At 39.1% G+C, this 11992-nt stretch overlaps 1 protein-coding gene across 3 annotated transcripts in view; it reads right to left on the minus strand.

The window, feature by feature from the left end:
* MRPL1 (mitochondrial ribosomal protein L1) overlaps positions 1-9904 on the minus strand; it is a 99064-nt gene extending 89160 nt beyond the window's left edge. The window contains exon 1 of one of the 3 annotated variants that reach the window (XM_040480485.1): positions 9880-9904. In XM_040480485.1, coding sequence (XP_040336419.1) covers positions 9880-9889 — 10 coding nt within the window. In that variant the 5' untranslated portion in view covers positions 9890-9904. Of the gene's footprint in view, positions 1-9066; positions 9203-9420; positions 9571-9879 lie in introns of those variants that run through there. The other 2 variants (XM_040480471.1, XM_040480476.1) reach the window with 2 other exon arrangements.
* Positions 9905-11992: the final 2088 nt, after the last annotated feature.

Below are 11992 nucleotides of genomic sequence, written 5' to 3' on the forward strand. Positions count from 1 at the left end.
AAAGAAAAGAAAAGAAAAGAAAAGAAAAGAAAAGAAAAGAAAAGAAAAGAAAGACCCTATATAATCATAAAGCATAAAACAGAACAAGAAGATATAACAACTGTAAATATTTATGCAACAAGCACCCAATACATAAAGCAGATAATAAGAAACATAAAGGGAGTAATCAATAGCAATAATAACAGTAGGGGACTTTAAAACCCACTTACATCAATGGATATCATCCAAACAGAACATCAACAAGGAAACCATGGTTTTGAAAGACACATTGGACAAGATGGGTCTAACAGATATATTCAGAACATGGTACATTCTACAGAATAGGTCACATATTAGGCCACAAAAGCAAGTCTCAACAAATTCAAAAAGATCAAAGTCATACCATGTATCTTTTCTGACTGCAACACTATTAAACTAGAAATCAAGAAAAAATCTGGAAAAAACACTAATACATGAAGGCTAAATAACATGCTACTAAACAATGAATGGGTCAACCAAGAAATCAAAGAGGAAGTCAAAGAATACATGCAAGCAAATGGAAATGAAAACACAGTGGTCCAAAATTTCTGGGAGGCAGCAAAAACTGTTCTAAGAGGACAGCTTATAGCAATACAAGTCTATCTCAAGAAGCAAGAAAAATCTCAAATCAAGAACCTAACCATATACCTAAAGGAGCTAAAGAAAGAGGAACAAGCAAAATCCCAAAACAGCAAAAGGAATAAAATAATGAAGATTAGAGCAGAAATATATAGAAAAAACAAAACAAAACAATAGATCAATGAAACAAGGAGGTAGTTCTCTGAAAGATCAACAAAACCAATAAACCTGGAGCCAGACTCATCAGAGAGAGAGAAGACTCAAATAACCAAAATGAGAAATGAAAGAGGAGAAATGACAACTGATACCACAGAAATACAAAGGATTATAAGAGAGCATTATGAAAAATCATATACCAACAAATTGGACAACCTAGAAAAATGGGTAAATTCCTAAAAATATATAATATACCAAAACTGAAGTAGAAAGAAACAGAAAATAAACAGATCGATTACTGGCTATGAAATTGAATCAGTAATCAAAATTCCAACCAACCAACAAACAAAAGTCCAGGACCTGGTGGCCTCACAGATAAATTCTATCAAACACTTAAAAAAGAGTTACCTAATTTTCCCAAACTATTCCAAAAAATTGAAAAGGAAGGAAAGCTTCCAAATTCATTCTATGAGGCCAGCATTACCCTGATGTTGAAATGAGATAAAGGCACTAACAAGAAAGGGAACTAAAGGTTAATGTCCCTGATGAATATAGATGTAAAAATCTTCAATAAAACATTAGTAAAATGAATCCAACAATACATTAAAAAACTCATTTACCACGATCAAGTGGGCTTTATTCCTGTGATGCAGGGTAGTTCAATATTCTCAAATCAATCAACATGTATATCACATCAATAAGGGATAAAAAACATAGTATCATTTCAACAGACGCAGAAAAAGCAACAAAGTACAATATCCTTTCAAGATAAAAACCCTCCACAAAATAGGTTTAGAGGGAACATACCTCAACATAATAAATGTCATGTATGAAAAACCCATAGCTAACATCATCCTCAATGGGGAAAAACTGAGAGCTTTTCCCCTAAGGTCAGGAAAACGACAAAGATGTCTACTCTCACCACTTTTATTCAACATAGTACTGGAAGTCCTGGTCACAGAAATCAGACAACAATAAGAAATAAAAGGATCCAAATCAGTAAGGAAGAAGTCAAACTTTCACTATTTGCAGATGATATGACACTTTATACAGAAAAGCCAAAAGACTCCTCTAAAAATCTACTATAACTGATAAATGAATTCAGTAAGCTCACAGGACACAAAATCAATATACAGAAATCCACTGCATGTCTATACATTAATAATGAAGTAGCAAAAAGAGAAATTAAGAAAGCAGTCCCATTTACAACTGCAACAAAAATAATAAAATACATAGGAATAAATTTAAACAAAGAGGTGAAAGACCTATACTCTAAAAACTATAGAACACTGATGAAAGAAACTGAAGAGGACACAAATGGAAATATATTCCATGCTCATGTACTGAAGAACAAATGTTGTTAATATGTCCATACTACCAAAAGCGACCTACAGACTTAATGCAATCCCTATCAAAATACCAACAGCATTTTTCACAGAACTAGAATAAATAATCCTAAAATTTGGATGGAACCACAAAAGACCATGAATAGCCAAAGCAATCTTGAAAAAGAAAAACAAAACTGAATGTATGACAAAGCAAGATTTCAAAATATACTACAAATCTTCAATCAAAACAGTGTGGTACTGGAGTATCCGACTCTTGATAGCGGGTTCGTGAGTTCAAGCCTCACGTTGGGCATGGAAGCCTACTTAAAAAATAATAAAAGGGCACCTGGGTGGCTCAGTCAGTTGAGCATCCAACTCTTGATTTCAGCTGAGGTCATGATTCCAGGGTCATGGGATCGAGCCCCACATTGGACTCTGCACTGAGCATAGAGCCTGCTTGGGATTCTCTCTCTCCCCCTCTGCCCCTCTCCTTCTCACTCAAATAAAATTAAAAAAAAAAAAAAAGAAAAGAAATATTATTCAGCCATAAAGAATGAAATCTTGGGGCGCCTGGGTGGCTCAGCTGATTAAGCGTCTGACTTCAGCTCAGGTCATGATCTCGCGGTCCGTGAGTTCCAGCCCCGCATCAGGCTCTGTGCTAACCGCTCAGAGCCTGGAGCCTGTTTCAGATTCTGTGTCTCCCTCTCTCTGACCCTGCCCCGTTCATGCTCTGTCTCTCTCTGTCTCAAAAATAAATAAACATTTTAAAAAGTTTAAAAAAAAAATGAAATCTTGGGGCGCCTGGGTGGCTCAGTCAGTTAGCGTCCGACTTCGGCTCAGGTCATGATCTCGCAGTCCGTGGGTTCGAGCCCCACGTCGGGCTCTGTGCTGACAGCTCAGAGCCTGGAGCCTGTTTCAGATTCTGTGTCTCCCTCTTTCTCTGACCCTCCCCTGTTCATGCTCTCTCTCTGTCTCAAAAATAAATAAATGTTAAAAAAAAATTAAAAAAAAAAAAAAAGAATGAAATCTTGCCATTTGCAACATAGATGGATTTAGAAATTATAATGGCGGGGTGCCTGAGTGACTTAGTCAGTTAGGCAGCAGACTCTTGATTTCGTCTCAGGTCATGATCTCACAGTTTGTGAGACCATGCCCCACATGGAGCTCACACTGCTAGTGCATGGAGCCTGCTAAAAAAGTAAAAAAAAAAAAATTATAATGGTATGTGAAGTCAGTCAGTCAGAAAAAGACTAATAACATAGGATTTCACCCACATGTGGAATTCAAGAAACAAAACAAAGAGATAAACCAAAAAAAACCACACAAAAAAACAAAACAAAACAAAACAAAACAAAACAAAACAAAACAAAAAAAACCAGACTTAACTATAGAGAAGAAACTGATGGTTACCAGAGGGGAGGTGGGTAGGAGGATAGGTGATACAGGTGAACGGGAGGGATTAAAGAGAACACTTACCATGATGAGCACTGAGCAGTATACAGAATTGCTGACTTACTATATCATACAACTGAAACTAATATAACACCGTATGTCAACTATATTGGAATTTAAATAGATCATCATTATCATCATAACATTTTTATAATGGCAAAACTGCAGAAACAAACCCAAACATTTACCTACAGTAGAACAGATAAATTATGGTATATTCCTATAATGGAAAGCTAGAGAAGTATAAAAATGACTATATTGGGGCGCCTGGGTGGCGCAGTCGGTTAAGCGTCCGACTTCAGCCAGGTCACGATCTCGCGGTCCGTGAGTTCGAGCCCCGCGTCAGGCTCTGGGCTGATGGCTCGGAGCCTGGAGCCTGTTTCCGATTCTGTGTCTCCCTCTCTCTCTGCCCCTCCCCCGTTCATGCTCTGTCTCTCTCTGTCCCAAAAATAAATAAACGTTGAAAAAAAAAATGACTATATTATATGGATGAATTTCACAAACATAATTTTGAGCAAGAAAAGTAATTGGCAGGGGCACCTGAGTGGCTCAGTGGGTTAAGCATCTCACTTCAGCTCAGGTCATGATCGCTCACTTTGTGAGTTTGAGCCCCACGTGGGGCTCTGTGCTGACAGCCCAGAGCCTGGAGCCTGCTTCAGATTGTGTCTTCTCTCTCTGTCCCTCCCCTACTCGCCATCTGTCTCTCTCTCTCAAAAATAAACAAACATTAAAAAAAATTTTATTTATTATTTTTTATTATTTTTTTTTCTTCTTTTCAACGTTTTTATTTATTTTTGGGACAGAGAGAGACAGAGCATGAACGGGGGAGGGGCAGAAAGAGAGAGAGACCCAGAATCGGAAACAGGCTACAGGCTCCAGGCTCCGAGCCATCAGCCCAGAGCCTGACGCGGGGCTCGAACTCACGGACGGCGAGATCGTGACCTGGCTGAAGTCGGACGCTTAACTGACTGCGCCACCCAGGCGCCCCCCCAAAAAAAAATTTTTTTTTTTAAATCACACATGGTAGGAGTGCCTGAGTGGCTCAGTCAGTTGAGTGGCCGACTTCAGCTCAGATCACCATCTCGCAGTTCGTGAATTCAAACCCCACATCAGGCTCACTGCTGTCAGCGTGGCAGCTGCTTTGGATCCTCTGTCCAAGACTACACGCACTCACTCTCTCTCAAAAATAAATGCTAAAAATATCACACATGGTAAACGAAGGAACAGCAATTATCCATTCAAGGTTTGGCAAACACTTCCAAATAATAATTCTAATTGTACTAAACAAGAAGCCAATAACCTTGGCAAGATCCGCAAAATAATAATTCTCTTGAATATAATAATTCCAACCTACTATAAAACAATCTACCACCATTATTTGGAATCCCAAGTCAGGACAACCAGAGATTAACTTTTCAACAGAAATCTATGAAACTGTGATGGACTAATAAAAAACAAATTGCAAAAATACCACTACGTTGACCCTTGAACAACACAAGTTTAAACTACGTGCATCCACTTATATGCAGATTTTTAATAAATACAGTATAGCACTGTAAATGTATTTTCGCTTCCTCATGATTTTCTTAATAACTTTTCCAGCTTACTTTATTGTAATAATACAATATATAATACATATAACATACAAAATACGTGTTAATCAACTGTTATCAGTAAGACTTCCAGTCAACATTAGGCTATTAGCAGTTCCATTTTTGAGTTAGGGGGAAGCGAGGGAGAGGGGGGGAGAGGGTGTGTGACAGTTACCATGGTCTGTCCCTGTTCCACTAGCTGGGGGTAGACTCAATAAAGAAAGAAACTAAAAAAAATAAGAAACTAAAAAAAGTTATATGCATATTAGCAACTGCATGGGAATGGGGGGGCGGGCACACTCCTAATCCCTACACTGTTCAAGGGTCAGCTATATTTAAATAGCACTGTTAGATCATCATATCTGTGTTTTTAATCCCTCTGTAGTCAATTTGTCTATGTGTATTATTACATGCCATTAACACATTTCTTCTCCCCTCACTCTTAGCAGAGAATCTTGCTTGCTACTTCAGAGAAAATAGAATTATCTCAACTACTTATGAACCTACCTGAATCTGTACTCTCAAGTCACTCCCACACCCACCCCTTGGAAAAGAGAAATTATTCCCTCTCCTTTGCTAGTTTATTCTTTTTTTTTTTTTTTAAACATTTATTTATCTTCAGAGAGAGAGAATCTCAAGCAGGCTCCACACTATCAGTGCAGAACCCAACGTGGTGCTTGAATCATGAACAGTGAGATCATGACCTGAGCCAAAATCAAAAGTAGGCTTAACCAACAGACACCCAGGCACCCCTCCTTTGCCAGTTTATTCTTATACCTGAAACTGAAAGGTTAGAGTTTTGTAATCCTCAGTTTCCCTAGGAGATCTTATCCATCTAGTCTTTGCCTTCCCACTACACCCACCACACTCTGGGCCACCGTCATCTACCATATGGATTACTGCAACAAATTCAAAACTATTCTATCTTCTACCCTTGGTCTTCTCTATTTCTTTTCTACCTACCAGTAAGATGGATCATTTAAAAGTGAAAATATCATGATATCCCTAAAATGCTTGGATGACTTGATCATTGAATAAAGTAAATTCCTAACAAGGTCCTCCATGAGCTACTTCTAACCTACTGTGATCTTCATCTAACAGGACTCTCTTTCATACTTGCCATACTTCAAATACACCGGCCTCCTTTCAGTTTCTAAGACACACCCTGTTTTTTAACCACTTTAGTATTTTCAAATATAAAATTAATCTTCCCTCCATCTGTAACATTCTCCCCTACGCCCCCCCATTCCCTTTCCATAGCTAATTCCTAAATATCCTATGATCTTTGAGGGATATTTCAGGGACTCTATTAAACTACTACTTCAGAAAAGTCTTCCCTGAAGATTCAGAATAGGCTAGGCCTCCTCACATACACTCCTATAGCACCTTGTACTTTCCCCTCACATCACTTAGGACAATTGTAATTAAAGAAAATAGCCAATTAATGTCTGCTCCTCATAAATGATAAGCATCATGGGGAGGGAACGTGTATAGTTTATCCACCATTTCTGTCCCTATCACATAGCACAGTGTTTGTTTAAACACACACACACACACACACACACACACACACACACACACACATTAAACATCTGTTGAATAAAGGAAGTAAATTCGAACAAATGAAAGCACAAAGTGGATTTAAATTACTTTAAATATTATTCATTACAACACATGGAAGAGGGGTGGCATTTTGTTGAAGATCCATTGATTTTTTTCATTTATTCAACAATGAATATGCCAACAAAACATGTGCTAGTACTGCTTTAAGCATTTAGTGAACAAACCAAACAAAAATCCCTGTCCTTATGGAGCTTACATCCTAGCGGGGGGAGATAACACTATTAAACACAAAATGGTAGTGATGGAGAAGGGGAAACCCAGTGGGTAAAAGTGACTGAGTCAAGAGGACAGTGGGTTGCAACTTTAAGTTAAAGTAGGCCTCATCAAAAAGGTGACATGTGAGCAAAGACTTGAAAGAAATGAGAAAATTACTCATACAAGTATCTAGAAAAAGTGTTTGAGACTCACCCCAGCTGGGAGAAAAAGTTCTCCCAAGGCAGAAATGTTCTTGGGTTGATGAGGGAACAAGGAAGCTAGTGTGGCTAGAGCACAATGAGTGAGGGAACAGGGTAACTGTGAACAGGTCAGAGGGTAAGCTGGGTAAATGGGGGTGGGACTAAGCAGGAACAAGATGATGTGGAATACCCTTGGGCAGTGCTATCCAATGGAAGTATAATGTAAACTACATGTATAATTTTAAATTTTCCAGTAGCCACAATAAAAAAGGTAAAAAAGAAACCAGTGAAATAAAAATTAACATATTTTATTACAGCTAATACCACAAAATATTATTTGAACATGTTATCAGTATAAAAATTTCAGGTGTTCTACTGTTTTTGGTACTAAGTCCTCAAAATCTAATGTGTATTTGACACACTCAATTCAAATTAGCTATGTCTGAAGTGCTTAATAGTGGATAACAACATGGACAGAACAACTGCAGGCCATTCTAAGGACTTTAGATTTAGAAAAATGGGGAGACTTTCAGAATTTTGAGCATAAGAGTAAGTTATAGGACCGATTTCACTACTTGTTGAGAATATAGAGAAATCCAGGTGAGGAATGGTAACAGCAACTCTAGTTTCTATAGAGTTGTGAGAAGTTAGATTTTGGATTTTATTTCGAGGGTAAAATCAACAAGATTTGTCAACTATTTACTTAACGTGAAGTATGGGGAAAAGGGGGAGTTGAGGATATTCTGAGGTTTGGGCCCAGACAACTGAAACATTGAAGTTATCATCAAATGACATGAGAAAGACCACAGAATATGAAGAGCTTGATTTTAGACAAGTGTTAAGTGCTAATAAGATATACAAGTGGAGATCTAGAACTGGCAGATAAGTTTAAGAATCTAAAGTTCAGGAGATGTCCCAACTGTAGATATAAATTTGAGAACCATTAGATATGGACAACAAACATAAGTTTGAGAGCCATTAAGATATAGACAATAGTCAAAGCCAGGAGACTTAAATGAGATCACCCAAGGAGTGAAGAATTTATATACAAAAGACATGAAGATGAAAGATGGGATCTTGGCCCCTGAGACATCCCAAGGTAAGAGGAGGAGGAACCAGCAACGTAATGTGAGAAATGACAGTGAGATAAAATTAAAAAAAAAAAAAAATTATGAGAGCAAGGAATTTTAGAAGACAAGAGAAGAAAATGTGACAAGCAGAGAATAACTTTTAGTTCTCTTTTTGGTTTGTCTAATGTAATGTTATTTCTGTCATACACAAAGATAATGTTATTAGTCTCTTTTGCTCACTTAGTAATCAGGCGCTGTGATCTCTTGCCACCACTCTTTTAAGCAACAACTATCCCAAATAGAGAATGCTGGTCTTGACACTAAACGTTCAAGAAGCTCAAAGAAAAACATAGGAGGCAGTTAAAAAAAAAAAAAAATCACTGGCCTATGAGTGAAGCTTCAGTTCTTCCTCCAGCTACTGACTAGTTATATGAACTGCGACATACCTTAACAGGATGTTTCTTCCTCTGTAAAATGCGTGTGATGCTGGGGGCTGCCTCCACTTAAAGAGCTACCTTAATTAAGTAACAAAAAGTATCAGTGCCTCAAAAACACAAAACAAAAATTAAAAGGCACTGTACAAAAAAAAAAAAAAAAAAAAGCATTGTACCAAAAATGGGCTGTCCTCCTAGACAATTGGAGCTTCCTAAGTGCTGAAAAGATCTGCTACCAAGAAGTACTACACAATTAGTCTCCAAATGATAAATGTTGATGCAAATTAGGCAAGGTCTAGACGTTAAAGAATTGCCTGCAACAACGTACTCCCAAAAGCACCCACGGGTATTTTGTAAAGTGTTCAAATTTACAGATGTAGGTCACTCAAATATACCACCTCTTCCATACCAGAACTCACTTCTCTTAATCAAATTCCTTTCCCGCGCAGCCCACACCCCCAGTAACGCAGACAGAACCGTGTCTTGGCCTCCGTCCCTACGGGTGACTGCCGGGGGCGGGGGGGCGGGGGCAGTGTGCATCCCTCCCCCCACCCCCCACTCCACCCCTAAGGTGGACGGCTCCAGAAAGGAGTGAAACCTCTGATAAGGTCGCTTTTAAGTAGCAATAACCCTCTGGAGGACTTAGAACCCCAAAACAGCAGGCAACTTTTCGAGCCCCAGTGCAGACCCCTGCTTAGGAGAGTCCGGCTTACAACTGGAGTCTCCATGCCAGAGCTATTTTCCCCCTAAGCGCAGACAACTGCTTGCTTTACCTCTACCGAGGTATCTTATGGTCGCCGCCATGTCGACGATTCCGGATTGTGTTGACGAAATGGGTCCTACGCTTCAACTTGGAAGAAACTTAAAAAGGGTTCCTCTCCGGAATTGGCAGAGGGGGAAGGATTAGAAAGAGCAAGAGGAAAAGGGGCGGGAACCTAAACAGGCTCTCAAGCCTGCAGGGAAGGGCGAACAACGCCTGTGCCCCGTGGCGGTGTTACACTCAGTCTCCCGTGCTAGTCTTCCGTGCTAGGACCCTATGTTTCGTGGTTCCGGTAAGGCAACTTAAACTATCTTCAGAGAAATCTCCTCGTGGAAAATACGGTCCTGTTGGCATTGCCCTGTTTTATTTCTTTTTTTCCTCTTTGATTCTGCATATGAACTCAGAACGATAATTTTAATATATTGTGAGAATACCCAAGAAAGCATGAAAAACAAAATCTGAAGAATCTCACCAGCTTCCATCGCTCCATATCCAGCCTGAAAAAACTTTAAAATTCGCCGGCTTTTCCACTACCACCCAAGGCGGGTGTCCCACTCACTTTCTTTTTATCTCAACCCAAGATCAGCGTGGTTCTAAATTAATCTTAATCTAAGTTAGAATCAATTGAATAATACTTGAAAATTTTGTATAACACTTCTAGTTTTAAAATGGCAGGTTTGAGACCTACGCACTGGTTATTATGACTGAAAAAAAAAAATCAGTATCCTTTCCATTACGTCACAGCTGTTGGCGGTGTCGTTTAATCTAAAATGAATTTGATCAGATTATATCACTTCCCAGTTTAATTTAAAACCCTCCAGTAACTCTCTATCCCTACACACACACACAGACACACACACAGACACACACACTCTCTCTCACACTCACACACTGGAGCTCCCCTCTGGTCTTTGTTATCTCCCCAGCCTCAAATAGCTGCCAACATCCTTCTTCCGCCCAAACACACATATACACGCACACTTCATTCCCCCCTCTCTTTAGAATGAATATTTTGCACCAGCTCCCTAAATAACTTTTTAAACATTTTGGCTCAAGCTTTACTCACTGATGAAGGCTCCCTCCTCCCTGAGTTATGGCCACCTCTTCCTGGTTTTGAACACTACCCAGGCATATCTGCTTATATTTGTTGAAACAGTTTAATTGAGGGGTTCCTGGGTGTCTCAATCAGTTGAGTGCCCGACTTTGGCTCAGGTCATGATTGCATGGTTCATGGGTTCAAGCCCCACATTGGGCTTTGTGGTGACAGCACAGAGCCTATTTCAGAATCTCTGTCTATCTCTCTCTCTCTCTCTCTCTCTCTCTCTCTCTTTCACTGTCTCAAAAATAAACATCAAAAAAATAAAGTTTTATTGATATATATTTAATATACCATGCAATTCACCAATCTAAATTGTACAATTCAATGGTTTTTAGTAACCATCACTACAATATATCTTTTGCCACCAATCTGAGCTTTTTGTGGGCAGAAATCATATCTTATTCATTTTTATAACTTCAATGCATTACAGTACTGTGAGAAGTGAGATGATTCATTTTCAGAAATACCAAATAAAAACTGTGCTGTCTAGTTAACAATAGGTTTACAACATATTGGAAATATGTACAACCCCTTCCCCCAACAATGGAGTCCCAAACCCTTAGACCCTTCACTTCCTCTCCATATCTTGAGCTTTGCAATGAGCATGCACTGAAGAACTGAAGTCTGTGTCACTTCAAGGAATGTACATTTGTTCCAATCAGACTTCTTGTTGCCTTACATGGGCATAGACAACTTCTGGGTAAGGCTGTAACCTCTGGAATACTCAGCCAATGAAGAATCAGGGGAGGGACTTGCTTGCTAGGAGGTAAATTGTCTGCTGTCACTGCCTGGAGTGTGCCTGTCCATCAGACACCTGCTCTTGCAAGAATGTTGATTAAAGCCTTGCTTCACTGTGCTCTGAGGCTCTGCATCCCTCCTTTGACTGGGTCAGTGGGTTTATTTCTCACAAGTATCTGGCACATAAGAAGCCATCAATAAATGTTTGATAGTAAATGAATATATACCTGCATGAATGAGTGACTCCATTAGAATGGCAAGCCTGCAAAATTAACTTGCTTCCATGAAGCTGCCCACAAGAAGTTGGACTGAATCAAAGTAAGAATTTTCATGCTTTATTTCATATTTATATATTGTACCCATCTACATGAAGGATAAGATTTCTAATTTATTTCCCTGTCTTATTAATACCTAAGCAGTTACTTCAAAGGTTCCACACCCATTTATGACTGTTACATACACACACACAAAAATTCAGGGGCTCCTGAGTGTCTCAGTTGGTTAAGTGTCCAACTCTTGATTTGACTCAGGTCATGATCTCATGGTTCATGGGTTTGAGCCCTGCAGTGCATCGGGCAGTGCAGAGCCTGCTTGGGATTCTCTCTCCCTCTGTCTCTGCCCCTGCCCAGCCTGTGATCTCTCTCTTTGAAAAAAATTCCAAGAACTTGAATCTACTTTTATAACTTCCTTCCCTTTCTCCCTGCTTCTTTTCTTTTCTCCTTTCTTTTCACAAATATGCTACTATTTG

The sequence above is a fragment of the Herpailurus yagouaroundi genome, unplaced genomic scaffold, assembly GCF_014898765.1.
Source record: "Herpailurus yagouaroundi ecotype Mexico unplaced genomic scaffold, PumYag 28, whole genome shotgun sequence".
NCBI classification, from domain to species: domain Eukaryota; kingdom Metazoa; phylum Chordata; class Mammalia; order Carnivora; family Felidae; genus Herpailurus; species Herpailurus yagouaroundi.